Here is an 18,270-nt window from a genome sequence, read left to right on the forward strand (position 1 = left end):
TCTACAGATTCTATAGTTTTTCGAGAAAAAAAATTATATTCACGCACTTATTTGATCTAATTATTAATTTCAAAATATATAATGTTTATATCAAATATAATTATAACGATTATAGTTTTGTAGTAAGTTACATAATAATAAAATATATATTTTATGTACTTTATCATATATATATATATACATGTATATGCTTAATTATCTCACATTTATATATATATAAAATTTGATTTTCACACTAATGATGAGATCAAACCTATTCTAAAAACAGTCAAACGGGTTAAATCTTATTAACGTAAATAATTAAGAATTTAAGCCTCGTGAAATAATGTAACGTATTAGATCATTCTTCTAAACTTTTCATCATTCCCCTACCTATCAAATTCATTCACTTATTAAATTTATCCCCTCACTGACTTTATTCACCAATCATTTACATTTTTATTTTCACCGTCCATCATCTTTTTCTTCAGTTCCTTGATTTCATTTAGTGACTATTTCATAAATTTCTTAAAATTTAAATGATTTTATTTAGAAAATTTAATCGATTTAACAATAACATTAAAAATTTTAAAAACTTTAAATTGTTTAATTCTTTTCTTGTCAAGATCATTTTCAAAATTTAACTTTTTTTTTTGTTAATGATTAATTTCAGTTGATATTTATTTAATGCATGATATTTCAAATTAATGTTATAAAATTTTTCTTTCATATTTATAACTGAAAATCGATATCCATTTATCTTGAGCTGTCAAGTATGTCAAGTATGTCTTAGATATACTGTCAATATGCTAAAAAATCAAAATATATACATCATATATTATGAACCTAAAAAATGTAAAAAATAAAAACTAGTAGAGAACAATGATCGTAAGCAACTGGACAAAAGTTGAAAATACATATCTTCAAGCACATGATTTTTATGGAGCAGATGATTTAAGACAATCTCTCTCCCTAGATGAATTTGCTTTCTCGGCATTATGCAAAAATAAGATTAAAAAAAATGAAGTTTTTATGAAAAAAATGCGTAAATGGAAAGCACTGAAGATTGAAACATAATAATAATAAAAATCACAACGGTCAAATCTGCAGGTAAAAAAGGCGCAGATCTTAAAGCATAATGTATTTGCTCATGAAGCAGCCTGGCACCTTTCCATGACAGCCACAGCCGCAGCTCTATACCATGCTGCTGCGGCCATTGCACCTGGATCTGGAACTGCAGCGAGAATTTCTCCAAATACATATGACGAACGGCCAGCCTATACAAGCCATCCAAACGGGTAAGCATGGAAGAAAATATGTACAATTGTCCGTTTTATAGAAATTGAATGATTTGAGGTCATTTTGAAGTTCGTAGAAGAAAAAAAAATCAAATTGGAGTTAATTAAACCTAAACTGAGCATCTGAGTCATGAAAATTGGAATTCAAGCCAATAGACCCGAGGAAGTGTTTCAACCCGAAAGATGGCATCAAAACACTGCTGCAGAACTAAAGAAGCCAAGAAACTCGAACTGAGTGCTTCGAGATGCTATAGGATTTGAAGTTGAAAAACACTTTATTAAAGAGAACATTGAAACTGGTGTGATATGCATACCTTATCTCCCTAGTACAGAGCAAAAGGCTCCTGTGTTGATTAAAGGGCTAACAAAAGCACAATTTGATAGAATGGTTGACAAGCTGGCAATATAAGATATATTTAAACCAGCTTGACGGGGAACATTGATATATTTAAACCAGCTTGAGGGGGAATGTTGGTTGTTATATGTTGCAAAATCATTAGAGATCTTATTTTATTCTTATTAGGATACTTTCCTTTTATGTATATAGCCTTTTCTCCTATAAGAGGGCTTTGTATCTCAAGATTAATTAGTGGAATACAAAATAATTTATTCACTCAAATTCAAGATTATCTTAGCATAACAAAACTAAAAGGCGTTTGAACCACCCAACAATTGAGCAAGTCTTAGGCTTTCAGCCTTGTAAGAACAAGGACAAGAATAGGTTATATGCCATCACCAATTGGAACCCTATTCAGTGCCCAAGACGATTCCCCAATAATATATAGAAAGCTAATCAGATAATTAAATGCAATGAGATGATACCTGAGCCTGCATGTTTTTTGTTGCTTCAGCCCCAGCCAATGCTGCTTCAGATGAGTGAATAAAAGCGGTAATCGGATTTTCACCAGTATCTAATTTCTGTATATCCAAGCAGAGATGTATGGTAAATCATAAGACAAGTTTACGAAGACTATGCCGTTCTTTTTTTTACCTTCAAAAGAACTATATATGCTGGATTCAGGCATCAGCTAATGTTTAATAATCAGCAGCAGTCACAAATTTAGTAAAACATATTATTATTTTTACCTTCCTAAGAACTTCAGATGCTGGAATGAGGGCATCAAGTAATGTTCGATAACCAGCAGTAGCCCCACCATACTTGCTAATTGCAGCTATGGAAGCTTCTAATGCTTCAGCCCCTGATTAAAAAAAAATTAAAGTAGAAACTGCTGAAAATAATAATGGCTTGTCTTATTTGCTTAGAGAGAGAGTTTCTTAAATAAAAGAAACACCCAACACAAATAAGGTAAATACAAAATCAGAATGTTATACAATGCACACCAAGAATATATTTAACTTGAAGAAAATAACCAGCACTCCCCCATAAGTCTTTGACACTTTTCCTTGTCTTTTACTCCATTGCAACTCGCAATTTAAAGTTCTAATCAATGGGAGTTTTTGCTATCATGCACCCAAGTAATCGTGTCTCGAAGGGAATTTTTTTGTCCTGCACCCACGTAATGTCTCTTTGGTTGATAGGGATGCCATTTTTGGACCTAGAAAATTCCATCCTTAGGAAATTCTTCAAAGTTCCCATGTCGTAATTTTGAAATTAGCTAGTTTTTATTTTTATAATAGTCGGCCTTGTTTCGTTATTTTCTGTAAGAATAATTTCATAAACATACACTATTAGAACAATAACTTAGTCATTTCCAATATGTTTATAGAATGAATCATATCTTGTGACCGTTTAAGGCCATATAACAATTTCTTTAACTTGCGAACTTTTGATCATTCCAAGATCTCCCTCAAAACCAAGTGGCAAGTCAATAAATACCTCTTCTTCAAGACTCCACTAACAAATACATTCTAGACATTGAGTTGATAGAAGGCCAACCAAAATTCCATAGGTCTGACTGTCTGAGTGAACCCCTAAGTGACCAATCTGATTTTGTACTTTCCAATACTACCGCGTATACCTATTTGCATCCTACAATTTTCTTATTCTTAGGTAGTTAACTACGTCCCACCTATAGTTTTCTAATTAAAGCATTCATCTCTTCAATTCAAAAAATTTAGCACCTCCACTACATTCCATGGAATAAATAGGTTGGCTATCTTAGAAGTGAAGGCTTTATGACAGTCAGACAACCTATGGTAAGAAAGAAAGCATGCAAATAGTTACATTCTGTATTGTCAAACACGTAATTCGTAATTTGGTCATAACTTTTAATTGGTAGCCATATTAGGCAAATGACTACCCCTTTTTTTCATTTTTTTTGTGCTCTATCCATCTACAACATTATATTTTAGATTATACCTTTCTTTGAAAAGGAAATATAACTTTTTCATTGAAATAATGAAAGTACGACGAGACTTTACAAGTGATAAAAGAAAGTAACAAAAAGTTATAGAATCAATAAAACAACAGGATGAGGCATGCCGAAAAAAGAAAAACAAAGCTGAAACCACAATTACCAAGACAATACAAAATGTTTTGTAGTTACAGGTTTTATTTTTTAATTATCATTTTATTTCATCTACTTTTGATAATCAAATCAAATAGATGTTATATCTTTTACTTATCATTTTAGGAATCTAAATCCTATATAGTTTTGAAAAATGGGAGATTTTCTTGGGTCAGAATAGCAACAGAAATTCTAGATCGCTCGTAGACAGATTTTTTATTTCAAAGGAATGGGATAAAAGTTATGATAACACAAGAGCATTGAGACAAGTGAAGCTGTTCTCCGATCATAAAGCTTGTAGCATTCCCTTGTGTAGTTTTCATCATGTCGTTTCTCTGGTAGTTTAGTGGTGGGTCTTCTTTGGAAAGACATTTTTACTCCATGTATGTAGGGTATGCAAGTTATTGTTTTCTTTGGTTCGTTTCATTTTGGCATGTGATGGTACTGTGGGGAGCCTGAATGCACTTTTAGATCCTTTATATTATTATTTCCATCACTGTATTGTACCATGTACCTTTTTTTCATTATATTAATGAATTTTCTCATTCCCTTTTCCAAAATATATATATATATATATATATAATTTTGAAAAATGTTTGCCTACATAAATGAGGAGGCCTTGCATCAACTCTCATCATCAGATTTTGGGAGGCCACTTAGAGCTTTTCCGCAGAGGTTAAGAGGCAAAATTAATTGGAGTTGATCCTGAAGGAAACATTAACGCGTGCTTGAGATGGATGGCAATGGTAAAGCAATACTAGAATGAAGTGTCAAGAATAGCAATACTCTAAGTACAAAATAGGAAATTTGAAAATGTGAAAGTATAAAACTAATAGGAGAAAATAAAATCAACGAAGAAAGTTATCCCCAGTAAATGAAGGGAAATTTGTCGGGTGCAACAGAGATGTAGCCAATCTTTCTTTGTCTGCAAATACACATCTAAATGCTTTATAAGATCAATGAAGAAAGTTATCACCATTAAGCTGAATTGTGGTTCTTTGGACAATATGGTTATTGTGTTGGATTCGATTGTCAGAAACTTTGGCAACATATGATTTATATTAAGATAAAGAGAATCAGATCTTGAAAAAAAGGCAAAAAAATCGATAGTAGCAGCCAGAAAACAAGAAATGGAAGACAAAAGAAAAAAAAAACAAATAAAAGGCACATTGGTCCAAAAGATAATCCGACTACTGGTTGGTGAAGATATCTTACATTTTTGCGGGGTGATGTTATCTAGGTTGGATGATTTCAATGTTGTATATGCTGCCTTGCAAAATATAGTATATCTGGTAGAACAAAAAAAAAATGTAACGAATTTTAAACTAATGATGAAGACCCACATAAAAGAGAAAGGCAGAGTAAGTACATAATCCCACTAGTTCCTCCCATAACCCTTCTAATGGACGATCCAATTTCATTCACTGTCTCAGCAGCATCGTTCAGTGGATAGCTGAGGATGGGTAGCAACTAAGGTGAGAGTGATGATAATATGATATAAGTTTGACTTTTGTAGCACAGCATAATATGATATAAGTTATAACTTTAGTTTGGAATGAAAATCTCCCAAATCTAGAAACAAATATTTTGTTACCGAGATAAAGTTTAAAGGAGCGGAAAGTAGTATGTGCAAACTTTTCAATTTACTACAAAGCGAAGCAGATAATAGCAGAATCAAAACGGCAATTCACATGAGTAAGCAAGAAGTAAAAGCAAACAAATGAAATTATAAATTCTTCACATTATAGACAAAATTGAACCTACTTGGGAGTTGCAATGGCCCTACAGGCCTGCCCTAAGGTGGTCGTCAACATGAACTTTTGAAGAAATGCAAGATTACCTGGGTGTATCCTCTCAATCACACAATCTGTTCTGTTGGCCAATGAAAGGCTCAACTTCAAAAATTGTTTATCATTAGTTTCTTAGTTGTTCTTGCACCTAAATATGAGATGGCCAAAGATTAGATTTCGCCGAGCTCAAGTATCTTATCATCAGAAGAAGATTATACTCAAATACTTCGTATAGAGAAGCCACAAGCAAGAAGTGGAATCTTCCTCCATCATTCCAACTATTCCTGTCACCGCTGAAGTCTCATCTTCTACCACAAATGAGCCAGTTACTCATGAGTCTAACCATCATATCCCTGAAGCATCACAAAACCAAACACCTATTGTTTATAAGAGAAGAAGAGAGGTTGCCTCCCACGACCAAGAATGCTAATCACCAGAACAAGAATCGTTATCGCTAAATTCTACTGAAGAGGATATTACTTATATGGCACCTTTAATTGATGATTCAACTCTACCAATTGCTTAGAGAAAAGATGTTCGAAGTTACACCAATCCTATTGAAAAATATGTTGCCTATGGGAAATTGCGTCCTTCCTATCGAGCATTTGTGACTCAGCAGGATAGTTTTCAAATCCCTTAGATCACTCATGATGCTCTTAAAGATCCAAAATGGAAAAAGGCAATGGATGAACGATTTAAAGCTAGACTTGTTGTCAAAGGTTTTACCCAATCATATGGTATAGGTGACCAAGAACCTTTGCTCTTGTTAGATATTATATTAAATTTACATTTACCCATTAGCTTAAACTTTTTGGTCAATTGGTGATTTAAGATCGTATCAGAGCAAGTGGTCCAGATACATTATGTGTTCAAGTCTCTATGTCGTTGTTTCTTCTCCATTTAATATTGATTCTCACTTGTTAGGCCTGATAACTTTATATAATATATTGAATAAATCACAATAATTGAGAGTACAAAATGATCTTTCACATAGAGAATAAATAAACCTCTCTTCACTTACACTTGGGCAAGAGGGAGGAAAACTTGTACGTACATGATATATCCTTAGACATAGCAACATTTAAGTCGGTGTCAACCTCTTTTATCGCATGACCCTATCTTAGTCGCTAGGTCTAGTCGCAAACTTAGAGTCTATATCTCACATCCACTATAGCTCAAACATATAGTATAAAACAACAACCAGTCTTTCAATTTAATTTCTATTAGCCAACTTACTAGTGATCTTAACTGTTTTGTCTTGTTTTTTCCTGGTTATTGCTTGCTTCAGGAGAAGATTATTGGTAGGGGACAGGAGTCGGAGGGCCTTTACGTTTTTTACCATCCGATACCTAAAGTTGTAGCTTGCTCTGGCATTCATTTTCATTTGAAGTTCATTGCCGTTTGGGCCATCCATCTTTGTTCATGTTGAAGAAAGTTTGTCCAGAATTTCATTCCTTGTCCTCTTTGAATTGAGATTCGTGTCAGTTTGCTAAATTTCATCGTCTTAGTTCTAGTAATAGAGTCCAAAAACAAGCCAGTGCTCCTTTTGAGTTAGTTCATTCCGATATGTGGGGTCCTTGTCCAATTGTCTTAAACAGATTTTCGTTATTTGGTTATTTTTGTTGATAATTACTCTTGTGTAACTTGGCTATATTTAATGAAAATCGCTCAAAGTTGTTGTCTCACTTTTGTACTTTTCATGTTGAAATTCAAACTCAATTAAATGTTTCTTAAAACCTTGCACACTGATAATGCTGGTGAATATTTCTCTCATGTACTTGGTTCTTACTTACGTGATCATGACATCATTCATCAATCCATTTGTGCAGACAATCCATCCCAAAATGGAGTCGCGGGAAGAAAGAATAGGCACTTACTTGAAACAGCTCGAGCTTTATCATTTCAGATGCATGTGCTTAATCCCTTTTGGGTTGATGCTGTTTCCACTGCTTGCTTCCTGATTAATCAAATGCCTTCCTCTGTCTTCAATGGTGAGATTCCTCATCGTGTCCTTCCTGCTAAATCTTTGTTTTCCATAGTCCCCCAAAGAAAGCCCCTCATCCTCTTGCATTCAAATCACCATGTTCCCTTTAACTAGATGATTCAATTTACCTCCCGAGTGTCCTTCCCAAAAGAAGTTTCTTGATAAACGCTCCACTGATTAGGAGACCTTTTCCGGCATTACGAATATTGACATATAATATGTTGGGATATGGGAAAGAACTAACTTACATAAAGTGGCACGATCACCTCTTGAAAGAACTAACTTTTCCATTTCTCCAATTGTCCTTGAATTTTGTCAATTACTGGTTGCCAAAAAGAAGCTCGCTTAGGCTAACCACTGAGGGGGAGCCCTGGGTAAGAGAAAGGAACATGGGACGCTCTACAGTTCAGCTTGGATGCCTCTTCAAGCAGCTCATTGTCTTCAATGTTAATACCACAAAGCGCAGATTTTTCCCAATTAATCTTCTGCTTGGAGCTCCACTTAAAGAATTCATTTGTCTTGTTAAGAATTTCCAGCATACCATAATCCTATTTACAAAAAATTAATGTGTCATCAGCGAAATTAAGGCAGTAGACATGAATGCTGTTCTTTCCCACCTTTAGCCCTTCAAACTTTCCTTTTTCATAAAGCCTACTTAACAAGGCACTTAAAAGTTCGCTGATTAATAAGAAAATGAAGGGTGAATGTGGGTCTCCTTGCCTAATTCCTCTTGTAGCCTTGATGCCTTGGTCTCCTGTTAATGAAAATTGAAAATTTTGGATTAGAAATACAACCGAGGATCCATGTGATCCATCTAGTGTCAAAGTTTTTTTCTATGATAATTTTCTCGAGGAACTCCCAATCTACTCTCTCAAAGGCCTTTTCTATATCCAGTTTTAGAATCCACCCTTTTCTCCTTTTAAAACAATACTCCACAACTTCATTTGCTATAAGGATTGGATTCAAGATTTTCCTTCCTTCAATAAATGAGCTTGGGGGGGGGGGGGGGGGGGAGGCAATTACACTAGACATGATTCTTTTGAGGCGTTCGGCTAGCACCTTAGCAACAAGTTTATATGTTAAAGTGGTTAAACTGTTTGGTCTAAAGTCTTGGACATAATCCAATTTTATGTGATAGAACAAAACATATTGAGCTTGATAAGCACTTCATTAAAGAGAAAATTGGAGCAGGAACAATATGCATTCCTTATCTTCCTACATCAGACCAAATTGCCGATGTGTTAATTAAAGGTCATTCAAAGAAACAATTTGGCAAATTGATTGACAAGCTGGCTATGGAAGACATCTTCAGAGCAATTTGACAAATTATTGCTTTTATTCTTTCCATTCTTGTAAAAGGGTCTTTCTTCTACATAAGAAGACCTAATTTGCTCATATTCAATAAGAGAAAAAGGGACATAAATATTCCTATTCCTTCAATTTCTACACATTTCTTTAATGAAGGGCTTGTTTCTGGTTTTAAAAAACAAAAACAAAAACACACGCATACACAAAGGAACTTCCCTTGCAGAGAAGGAAAAGATGCATTTGACCATTTAACTGCAAGCATATTTACCATTTTAGGTCCTCAATAATAGTTGTTGCACCCCTGAACATCTGTAGAAAAATTTGAAAGAATGAACACTTGAATATCTTTTCAATCGTGATTCATAAACGAATAAGATATAGATTACAGTAATACCGACCGTTGACCCACAATCACCATCCCCCACTTTGCTATCCCATTCATTTAATGTGTCCTTGAGATTGATCACTGCTTTGGCAGCTGCCTCAATTGCAGCCTCTAGAATAATGCCTTGTTGATTTAGTTGAACGGGTCCACCTAGTGTCTAATTAAAGAGTACAAATAGCTATCAAATGTGGTAACTTTCTAAAACATGTACACGGCATAACTTTTTCTCAGTTTATTTAGTGGTTTTATGGCCATACCTCACCGTTCTTTGTAGCAAGAGCAGGTGGTGGTAGTGGAACAGGTATTTTGGAAGGTAGGTGACAACCTACAGTAAAAGACAATACCTCATTTAAATATCTACCCCATACTAGAAAAAATACCTAATCAGTAGAACAGAAAAGCATCCAGAAGAAGCAAAGTATAGTTCACACTTGATACGGACCATCAGCACCAATGGGCCAAGAAGGAGCCTTGGTTGCAGCATCCAACCGTTGCAAAACTGTTTGATCTGATTTCATGATGGTAATTGAAAACCCTGACACACATTTTCAGAAAACCTATCATCTTCCCTTTCTTCTATCAATGAAATGTTTATTTATTGTTAAAGACCAAAAAAAAAAACTTATATATTAGATTACACTACTGTCTGTGGGGATTGAACCCACGACCACGTGGTTAAAAGCCACGCGCTCTACCACTGAGCTAAAAAAAACTTATATAAATAAATAAATAATTAAAAGGAAAATTCTTTCATGTAGGAAGTAGCAAACCGGCCATATCAAGAGAAGTCATAAATGAACCACTGTACACCCTGTCAACAGCCAACCCATGCTCCAACTGCAACTTAGGAACTGCTTTCCCAGATGCAATCATTAATTCCATCACTGGGGTAGCACCTAACCTGAATTGAAAAGAAAAGAGCAAATGAAGTGACCAAAATTCTTACATCCCAGAAAGTTCATCATCACAAGATTCACAACAGAATAATTTTGCTACTTTCAGATATTAAGAAAAAGGTTTGCAAATTGATTCTTTGGAGAATTAGGCATATTTTGTTGTTAAAGTTGATGGAAAATAACTCTAAAATATTATCTGAGTTCTCTCAATCCATAATTTTGAAAGAATAACTTTGGCTAATTTCTCAAACAAAATTTCTCACTGAATTCATCAAACTTAGTCAAACTTAATTTTTTTGAAACGGAAACAAGCCTCTTTATTAATGATAATGAGACTAAAGCTCAAAGTACAAGAGTATTATACTAAGCGCAAAAAGAACTATGGGAAAATACAAGCTAAAACTTAAACAACGACTAAGAGCAAAAAGAACTAAGGTAACTTAGTCAAACTTAATAAAGCGCATTTTTCTAGGTTATGCATCCCAAAAAAGGGGTACAAATGTTATTCCCCAACCACTAGAAAAATGTATACATCCATGGATTTCACCTTTGAAAATCAGTCTTTGGAAGTTGATTCTGCCTCCACCGTTCTTACTATTCCCATCAACGCTGAAATCTCATCTCCTATCATAGATGAGCTAAAGAAGGTAACTTTTTGGCAGCCGGTCATTGATAAAATTCAAGGCAAATTGGAAAAATGGAAGAGATATAACCTATCAAGGGGAGGCCGAGCCACTCTATGCAAATATTTTATTTCCCATCTTACAACTTATTACATGTCAGTTTTTCTGATGCCGGAAAAGGTAATTGAAGAAGTTAAACATATTATGAGGAATTTTCTTTGGGAAGGTCATAAGGGGTAAGCTCAATCATCTTGTCAAATGGGGAAAACAAAAAACTTAGCTTTATTAGTTAAGTGGGGATGGAGATTCACAAAGGAAGAAAATGCCTTGTGAAGTTAAGTGGTGAAAAGTATCCATGGCAGCAATCTGTCTTTTTTAAAGGAAGCAAGCCTCTTCATTAGTATAATGAGACTAATGCTCAAAGTAAAAGAAAAATATAGAAAGAGCTTGAATTTCTAAGGGACAAAGAAACTGGAAACCAAATACGCGGACAAACAAAACGAGGCCCAAAAGCTAAACAAACTCCAAACAAGGCAGAAAAACAACCAAAACAGCAGCTGAAAAAAATCAATACAATTAAGATGCTGGGAAGGGAAAACAAAGGAGCACCAAAAAAAAAAATCATGACCATGAAAAAAGAATTCTTTGAGAAGCTTGAAGAAGATGCATCTCAAGAGGACAAAACGAAAGAGCAGAACTATCTCAATTTTTTTGAAAAGGAAACCAGCCTCTTTATTGATAATAATAGCTAAAAGTACAAAAGATTTATACAAAGCAGAAAAGAATAAGAGACCATATAGGATCAGAAGGCGCACTCGGACATCTCAACTAAGTTGACCCCCCTTAGTGCCCTTAGCCTCAGTTTCTTCTTAAATAAATGACCCACTAGAATTTTCTGAATATTCTGGCCAAAAGAATCTCCAAAGACCTAAGCCGCATCAAAAATCAAGAAAAGCTTCCACCAACAATTTGCAGAGAAAGAGCATTTGAAGAATAGGTGCTGTAAATCTTCACCATCTTGCTTGCACAGTGGACACATTGAAGGTCATAGGCATCTGTTGGGTGTCTTCCGTTGCATGACTGAAGCACAATTCATGAGGCCAAAAATCATAATCTAAACAAGAATAATTACTCTCTTTGGACATTTGGATTTCCACAAGAATTTGTAAAGATCCTTGTCCAATGGGGAGAAAGCCGATAGGTGTATGGTAAGGGATTTTACCGTAAACTTCCCATGCTCTTCCAAAGACCAAATCCTTCTTTCAGGATTGTCCGAGATCCTTTTTGGAGCTAGTTGAGTCATCTAAGTTGAATAATCCCAGTGGGATGCTATGGAGCCTTTTGGTAGAAGTGTAATTCTGAAAGGGCGGGAACATTGAGTGCAGAGAGGAAGGTTGTCAATCCACCCATCTGTCCAGAAGGCAGTCATAGAACCATTTCCAAGTTCAAAAGTAGCTAAAGGCTCCACCTTCCTCCATACCGTAAGATACTAATCCAAGGGCTTTTTAGATTGTGGCAGAATTCCCCACCGTGTGCCAATCGAAGGGCTCTTTTCCATGGATGCTTTGGATGACTTGTCTCCAAAGAGTCTTCTTCATTCATAAACCTCCAACCCACTTGGCAAGTAGGGCCATGTTCTTATTTTGCAATGCTCCCAAGCCCAAACCTTCGTCAAGCTAGAATTGGATAACTTTGGCCCATTTAACTAAATGATTAATTTTACTTCCTGTGTGCCCCTCCCAGAAAAAATTCCTCATTAGTCTCTCCAAAGATGATGCTATATAAATCGACATTGCAAACAGAGACATGAAAATATGTAGGAAGATTAGCTAGTACGGATTGACATAAAGTAGCTCTACCTCCTCGTGACAAGTTGAATGTCTTCCATTTGTCTAGTTTTCTCTGCACTTTATCAATCATGGGCTGCCAAAAAGAGCCCTGTCTTGACCCCCAAAAGGAAGCCCTAAGTATCAGAAGGGCATATTTTCCGCGGAACATCCCATTCTCCCAGCCATATATTTCGGCTCATCCTCTTCCACATTAACTCCATATAAGGGTGATTTCTGCCAATTAATCTTCTGCCAGGAGCAGCGTTCAAAGTGTAATTATCTCAATTCCAACCAAAAACCATCTGATTCGTAAAACATTCAAACTGCACGAGCTGTCAAACTACTACCAAGACTTCTGATGCACACCGAGGTACCAAACATGAGAAGAAAACTTCTAAACCTCAGTTGAAAGAGGCAAGCCAATTGACAAGGCAAACTTGATGAAAAACCCCTAATGCACACCCTCTTCTAACCCTTCACTGCTCACACTCGAGCAAAAAGACCACGGGGCCTTTGGAGGACGCAAAATCTACTGAGAATGATCAAACAAACACTACACCACAATCAGCTACATTCGATTTTAGATGATCTGGAACTCCAATGGGCTGCACTGATGGCGGCCAAGTTGAACATTTATCATCAACATTCGATTCGTCTTCCAACTCTTCATCAATTTGAAACAGAGCATTTAGGTCTATTTCTAAGGGCTCCTTTGCAACTGCCCCTCATTTCCGTCTGTCTTTTCAAATTGTTCGTACTCTCCATTACTCACGCTTAATGGAAAATCGAAGGTTGTCTCGCTCTTCTTTTCGGATGGAATGATGGGAGAATGGCTTGGAACTCCTCTCAGGAATTTCACCTCTGAATTACGCATTGAGAAGCTAGAGTATTCAAAGTGGTGAAGATGAGAGGAATGAGAATCTAACCTATTAGCTTGAGAGGGAGCTTGGATTTTATAACAATAATTTTCTAAAACATCATGATTCTGCTCAGGGAACAACTTTTCCTTGATGAGTCTAAATTCAGTTACTTCCATTGGTCTCTTTCTTCTAACAAAAAACTTTGGGAAAGGATTGAATAATTGCGAGTATTTCCTCGCATTTTGTTGGCTCTTGCTCCTTTTTTTCTTTCTAAGGTATCCCTACCCGAGAAAGAAGACGAAGAAGAATTTGAAAGGGAAGAGGAAGAGCTACTTGCGCGTTTTCCAAACAAGGCCTTGCTTGATTTTGTAGCGTAAAATGAAGAGGAGCTAACGAACTGAATAAACTTGGGGCAACAACCTGCTGTTGGAGGAGTCGAAGTGTTTGCAAGAAAGCCTTGTGACTGACGAGAAGCCTTTGATGAAGATTCAAAAAGATTGGGCAGTTTGGCATTCAATTTTTTGCTATCAGGAAAATTAACTCTGAACTTCTTATTGGTTACTGAAAAGGACTTAGCCGCCGGATCATTAAGCTCATGAGTGGCCCTTGGAATTTCAATGGGTAAGACAGGTGGGACAACCTGATTTTTGTCTTCCCTCACTAATTGCACCTCTTCATCTTCAACAGCTTTGCACCCTTCTGAATTTGAATTACTTAACAGCTTAGTGAATAACGACAAACTACCCTTAAAGGAGTTAACAATTGCCGGAGATGGACAAGATTGCTCCCTGTACTCAGAATCTTCCTTGGACTTCCAGTGAGGTACAACCTTCTTATTGGTGGGAACGAAAGGATTCCTTTGAAAGTTCAAGTTGAACCTCAAGGGGAGAAGGAAATCTAACTTAGAATTTAATGTTTCACAAGCAATTTCTTCATCAATCATAAGCTGATTTAAGCGAACTGTATCTATAGGATTGGAAAGATCATATATGAAGAGATCAAGAACCTTGCTGGGCAGATTGATTGATGAGATATCACCAAAATTTTAAAATATGCTACCCCTCTTATCATCCGTTATTTTAGTAGTTACAAGGATAAATCCTCATACATTTTTCTTCACTTGGATTTTAGCTTATGAGACATTAAGGAAATTTATGGTTTCAGCTGCAATATTTTCTAATCCCCCACAATGAGCTCCAATTGCTTCAAACGTTTGCCTGCTCCAATAGTCTAGAGCTAGGTTTCTAATTGAAATCCATCCTCCATAAACCTTCGAATAAACTGGCCTGCTGTGGGAACATCTGTTCCACTTTTCGAATTTTAAATGAAAGGCGCCAAACTTTTGCCATTTACCTGGGTTCTCAAGGAGCTCGTTTAAAGGTCCACGGTCCATATCCACCAAAGCGTTTTCTGCAAATAGGGGACTAATGATGACATTTGAATCAAAGAACAGTTTCAAAGTATCCTTGATCTCTACCCAGTTATCAAACTCAAAGAGCTTCAAAACCACCCAAAGGTTGTCGAGATCAGCTTTGAAAACTTCAGAATTTTTAATCACCCAATAATTGCTTGTGCTCTATTTCTTGGGTGCCCAAACAGGGTGTTGACTGTACTTAGATTTCACCAAATCAACAAAGCTATCTTTCCTCCTCTCGTATGACTGCTTCTCTAACTTGTTGGGAATTTTTAGGGCGAAGCTTGGGAAAAGTACCAACATTTATACTCGTGACTGAAATTGAAATTCTCTAACATCATGCCAAATAATTTCCAACTCTGTTTATCTGCACCTAAGGGAACATGAATGAAAGATCTTCCACTTGTATGAGGCCAAATAAGGCATCTCAATATTCAGCCTTTTTCAGATCTGAATTTAGAAACTTCAACCATTCCATTTTCAACTTTTTCTTTTTTATAAAAATAACAATCTTCTGTTCTTCAATTCAGTTTCGAGATGACTTCAAGAAACCAAAAAAGCTGTGAGTTCAAAATTGGTAGGATTTTGTTGGTGTTGATGTCTTCCACCTAGAAAATACCATTCTCGTGCCAAATGTAGGACAGGTTGTCTATCTTGCATCCTTCGACACCCATTCTAACTTTGAATTCGAACGAACGGTAGACTGAAAATTTGCCGGAATAATAAACTGTCTTGCGCAAGTTTGGTGAATGGTCAGAGGCAGCCGCCATCGAAGGGCTAGTGCTGGTAGTCTAGGATGCAGTCATGGTGGAGCTTCTGCAAAGAGAGAAGGAATCAAAGAGGGAGGCGGAGGGAGGAGGAAGGAGAGAAGAGAGAGAACTTACCTTCTTTGTTGGATCATAAAATGAAATGAAAAATGAAAGATTTTAAAACTTGCTGAGAGAGATTTTTTTTTCCTTTTAATGTTAGTGATATATAATTAAATTTCTTTTAAGCTTTTGGTTGAATTGGTGATCTAAAATGAAATTAGATATTGTTCCTCTGTCGGTTTTTTGCCTTTATGTTTTTTCGGGATATGATGTTTGGTGCTGAGGGGGTGTCAACCTAGTGAGTCGGGTGCACCTCCTGATCCCCCTAAGACTCCCTCGATTACAACTTCTTTATTGCTCTCTTTGTATAACTCTTTTGTACTTTGAGTTCTTATTAATAAAGAAGTTTTGTCTCTTAAAAAAAATGAAATTAGAGCAGGTGGTCCAGGTTGTTGTTTCCTACTCAATTAAAATTGATTTCCACTTGTTGGGTCTTTCAAACATTTCAAGCCCACAAGTGAGGGGAAGTGTTAGTGATATATAATCAAATTGCCTTCAACCACCAACTTAAGCTTTTGGTTGAATTGGTGATTTTAGATTTAGAAAACAAAACTTTTTATTAAAATAATGAAAAGAAGTCAATGCTCAAAATACAGAAAAATAGAAATTTGAGAATAGATGAAAAAAAAATAAAAGAAAATATATCCAAATGTCAATAACGAAGACTGCAGAGAAGTGTGAGCTCCTTCCACACGGCTTCCACCAAAGCTTGATGTGTGTCATTGTACATCCAAATGTTAATAATTAGACAAACGAGACGCCCCCAAAGCTACAACCTCAATAGAGAAAATACAAAAATCTTAGAGATAGAACAATTTAAAACAGGAAGAACCCCAGCTTTGAACTTGATTAATCGAGAAGCAGCTGCTAGAAATGCACAAATCTGCATCTTTAAGGCCTTTTAAAAATTAAATTGAAGTCTATAGCACAGGATCTCCAAAAAACAGAAATATTGCAACCAAAACAAATGACAAGTAAGGAACTCCAAATAACCAAGGAAGATTCAGGCTAAGGGGTTGGTCAACCAGCCAACTATCAGTCCAAAATGAGATCTGAGAGTTGAAGTCCAGCTTGAAAGAAGCAAACCCTTCATTTGCAACCAAAAACAAAGAATGTTTGTAATAACTCATTTTGTAGGCATTGTGCCAACTTATTTCACTTGGTTTATTTTGAGAAGAATAATTATTTCCTTTCATAATTCACTAGGTCAGATGACCTTTTTAAAGATACAAATTAACAATCTAGGGTTAGTAACAAACTAGGAGAAAAATCTACAAAATATTCTGTTACCTAAAAAACCTAGATACATAAATATACACCTCAACCATATCAACAATACTAAAAAAAAATCTACAATAACAAATAAATACATAATTCTATAATTTCCATTAGAAGACCTCCCCATTTTAACCCTGTTTATTCTAAGAAAACACTTTTGTTTCTTCTCAGGTACAATTCCATCTCAATGAGAATTGAGACCAAAGTTTCAACACAATGATGACATTTAAATTTCACATAAATATGTAAGCAAAGCAAAAAATTTTAAGATTTTATAATTCTCAATAACATGATGCTGGTCAAAACTAGAAGGCACAAAACTTAAAACAATGTATATATATATCAACCTACCCGTTAACCATGAGCACCACTCTATTACCTCGTGTTATTGGAACATAATTAGTTTCCTGCCAATATTACAAAATTATTTTAGAACAAGAATGCTGGTTAAATTGAACCCCATCGTTCTTTTTAAGGGAAAAAGAATATTGAGACAGATAATGTACCCATAAAAATGTAAGAATACAAAGTCAAAATTTTGATAATCATTTTTGGTATGAATAATTGTTTATTATTTGCTTTCTTGTATTATATTTTATTGCATTGGTTGTATTATATTTACCAAATCTATATTTCCTTTCTTTGTAATGAGTTGTTCTTCTATTTAAGAAAACTCTTCTCTATGTGTCAAATATACAGAAAATTATATTATTTTAGCATGGTATCATAGCAAAAACCCTGAAAACCCTAATGTTTTGAAAAATCCAAAAAAACACCCTAGATCTCTTACAGCACCTCGCCGCCCACGTATGTCTATCGCCTCGAGGCTTAGCACCGTCGATCACTCTACTCCGACCAGTCACGGCCACCAAGCTTGCGAACATCGCTGACAATTGCTTTTTCTTTCTTGAGTTTTTTGCTGTAAATTGGTGGCTTTTTTGTCTTCGTTGTCGTTCCTAGTGTTCCTCGCTGATCGCCCCTGCCCGAGACGTTTGCCACCACCCGTCACTATCCCATGCCGTCCACCGTCAGTGACGAGTAGGGTTTTCTTTTCAAATATGTTATGTCCGTTTTCTGACCTTCATTGCAACAACCATGTTAGATACTACTAAGTCGCCTATGGCTAAAGTCAACAATCGTATCCATTCCAATAGCTCCACTATCCAAATTGTGAAGCCCACGATCCGAAGTAGAAGGGCTGCGAAGAAGGACTTCTGTAAAGAAGTGGAAAATTACTAAGTTTAAGAATTTGATGCGTCCTGACTAGGCGGCACAAGGAAGGGAAGTAA

General features: G+C 35.8%; 1 protein-coding gene and 1 non-coding gene across 6 annotated transcripts in view; both read right to left on the minus strand.

The window, feature by feature from the left end:
- Window positions 1-876: 876 nt before the first annotated feature.
- LOC103492190 (putative 3,4-dihydroxy-2-butanone kinase) overlaps window positions 877-18,270 on the minus strand; it is a 40,939-nt gene continuing 23,545 nt past the window's right edge. For 2 of the 5 annotated variants that reach the window (XM_017043974.2, XM_017043980.2), the window contains 12 exons: window positions 17,333-17,388; window positions 9,983-10,113; window positions 9,856-9,909; window positions 9,644-9,747; window positions 9,475-9,537; window positions 9,226-9,369; window positions 9,096-9,136; window positions 5,115-5,198; window positions 4,961-5,034; window positions 2,364-2,476; window positions 2,100-2,195; window positions 877-1,256 (listed from right to left, as the gene is read on the minus strand). In XM_017043974.2, the coding sequence (XP_016899463.2) occupies window positions 1,128-1,256; window positions 2,100-2,195; window positions 2,364-2,476; window positions 4,961-5,034; window positions 5,115-5,198; window positions 9,096-9,136; window positions 9,226-9,369; window positions 9,475-9,537; window positions 9,644-9,747; window positions 9,856-9,909; window positions 9,983-10,113; window positions 17,333-17,388 (1,089 nt within the window). In that variant the 3' untranslated portion in view covers window positions 877-1,127. Of the gene's footprint in view, window positions 1,257-2,099; window positions 2,196-2,363; window positions 2,477-4,960; window positions 5,035-5,114; window positions 5,199-9,095; window positions 9,137-9,225; window positions 9,370-9,469; window positions 9,538-9,643; window positions 9,748-9,855; window positions 9,910-9,982; window positions 10,114-17,332; window positions 17,389-18,270 lie in introns of all 5 variants that reach the window. The other 3 variants (XM_008452851.3, XM_008453577.3, XM_017043978.2) reach the window with 3 other exon arrangements.
- On the minus strand, window positions 9,853-9,925 carry TRNAK-UUU (transfer RNA lysine (anticodon UUU)). Its single transcript has one exon. It is a non-coding gene; the product is annotated as a tRNA-Lys (tRNA).

The sequence above is a fragment of the Cucumis melo genome, chromosome 12, assembly GCF_025177605.1.
Source record: "Cucumis melo cultivar AY chromosome 12, USDA_Cmelo_AY_1.0, whole genome shotgun sequence".
Classification (NCBI taxonomy): Eukaryota; Viridiplantae; Streptophyta; class Magnoliopsida; order Cucurbitales; family Cucurbitaceae; genus Cucumis; species Cucumis melo.